This window comes from Mesitornis unicolor, unplaced genomic scaffold (genome assembly GCF_000695765.1).
Source record: "Mesitornis unicolor isolate BGI_N332 unplaced genomic scaffold, ASM69576v1 C13311127, whole genome shotgun sequence".
In the NCBI taxonomy this organism is placed as follows: Eukaryota; Metazoa; Chordata; class Aves; order Mesitornithiformes; family Mesitornithidae; genus Mesitornis; species Mesitornis unicolor.
The window spans coordinates 1-1,640 of record NW_010222109.1 but is presented as its reverse complement, the minus strand read 5'-3'; the positions used below and the strand labels follow the sequence as shown (position 1 = coordinate 1,640).

At 63.0% G+C, this 1,640-nt stretch overlaps 1 protein-coding gene across 1 annotated transcript; it reads right to left on the bottom strand.

The window, feature by feature from the left end:
• Window positions 1-7: 7 nt before the first annotated feature.
• Window positions 8-1,570, bottom strand: ALDOC (aldolase C, fructose-bisphosphate; the record flags this gene model as incomplete). Its single annotated transcript, XM_010193236.1, has 6 exons — window positions 8-96; window positions 177-351; window positions 428-511; window positions 964-1,124; window positions 1,211-1,265; window positions 1,359-1,570. Coding segments are annotated over 6 exons (776 nt in total), but the record flags the coding sequence as incomplete, so codon positions are not given.
• Window positions 1,571-1,640: the final 70 nt, after the last annotated feature.

Below are 1,640 nucleotides of genomic sequence, written 5' to 3'. Positions count from 1 at the left end.
TGAGGGCCCATGGCCGCATCAGCGGGCACGTGTTGATGGCGTTGAGGTTGATGGAAGCCTCCTCCTCACTCTGACCCCCAGACAGGAAGGTGACACCTGCAGAGAGCAGGGTTATGGCACCAGGGAGACCACAGGGCATCCCCCTTCTGGTCCCCACCATGTTCTGGTGCTGGTACCTGGCACGGCAGGGGGCACGGTGCGGCGCAGGGCAGTGACAGTGGCCATTGCGATCTCCTCGGGGCTGTACTTGGTGGGGCAGGAGTGCCCGGGGGTCACCATGTTGGGTTTCAGCAGGGTCCCCTCCAGGTAAACGTGGTGGTCGCTCAGCGCCTTGTAGACAGCTGCCAGCACCTGGGGAGGACGGGCAGCATGGAGGCCCCCGGCATGGCACAGCACAGCACAGCACGGTGCCCGCCCCGCCGCTCACCTTCTCCGTCACGTACTGGCACCGCTTGAGGTCGTGGTCCCCATCGGGCAGGATCTCTGGCTCCACAATGGGCACGATGCCGTTCTGCAAACATCAGGCAAATGCCATCACAGGGATGTCCTGGGCATCGCCCTGGCCCCATGGCAGTGTAGGCCCTACAATGCCTGGGCCTGGGGGGTGATGCTCAAGCCCAAGGTTCAATGTCCACCCTTGCCAGTGATGCCCATCTCAGTGGCGTGATGCCCAGCCCCATGGGGTGATCCCAGCCTAGGAAGGCCAACTCTTGGCCCCACAGAGCAATACCCACATCTGTGGGGTGATGCCCAGCCCATGGGGCAACGCCTGGCCCTGGGGGGCAATGCCCACCCACGAGGTCTTACCTAGCCCTTGGGTTGATGTCCAGCCTCATGGGGTGATCCCCAGGCACAGGGGTGATGCTGAGCACCACAGATCCGTCCCCATCCCTGTGGCCCCTTAAGTCAACCCTCACCCTATGGGTCAGTGCCCAGCCCACAGGGAGATGCACAGACACGGACCTGCTGGCAGATGCTGGCATAGCGGGCCAGGACGTTGGCGTTCTCCATGATGGCAAGTGCAGAGGGGGTGTTGTCACTGATCTTCAGCACGCAGCGCCACTTGGCAAAGTCAGCCCCATCCTTCTTGTACTGGGCACAGCGCTCCGAAAGCCCGTCCAGACCTGCCGGGCAGCACGTCAGCCCCACAGCCCTGAACCCCATGGACCCTGAACCCCACAGCTCCCAAGCCCCTACCCACTTCACCTACCCTGCGTGGTGGTCTCGCCATCTGTCCCCGCCAGTGGCACAACGCCCTTGTCCACCTGTGGAGAGATGGAGAAGGTGGCGCTGAGCCCCACTGGCAACTCCCAAGTACCCTCAGCACCCCACAAACCCCACCAGACACCCCCCAGCACCTTGATGCCCACAACGATGCCCTTGTCCTTGATCATCTGGACGAAGGGGGTGCCATCGTCAGCCTTCTGGTACATGGTCTCATGGAAGAAGATGACGCCCCCGATGCATTTCTTCACCCGGCTGTCGGCGCTGAAGAGGATCTGGCGGTACAGCCGGCGGTTCTCCTCCGTGTTCTCCACCCCGATCTGGTTAAGGCGCTTGGCCATGCTCCCTGCCGGCACCCAGCACCCTCGTCAGCCTCAGGCGTGGGGAAAAAAGGGCTGGTGGGACAGATATCCCCC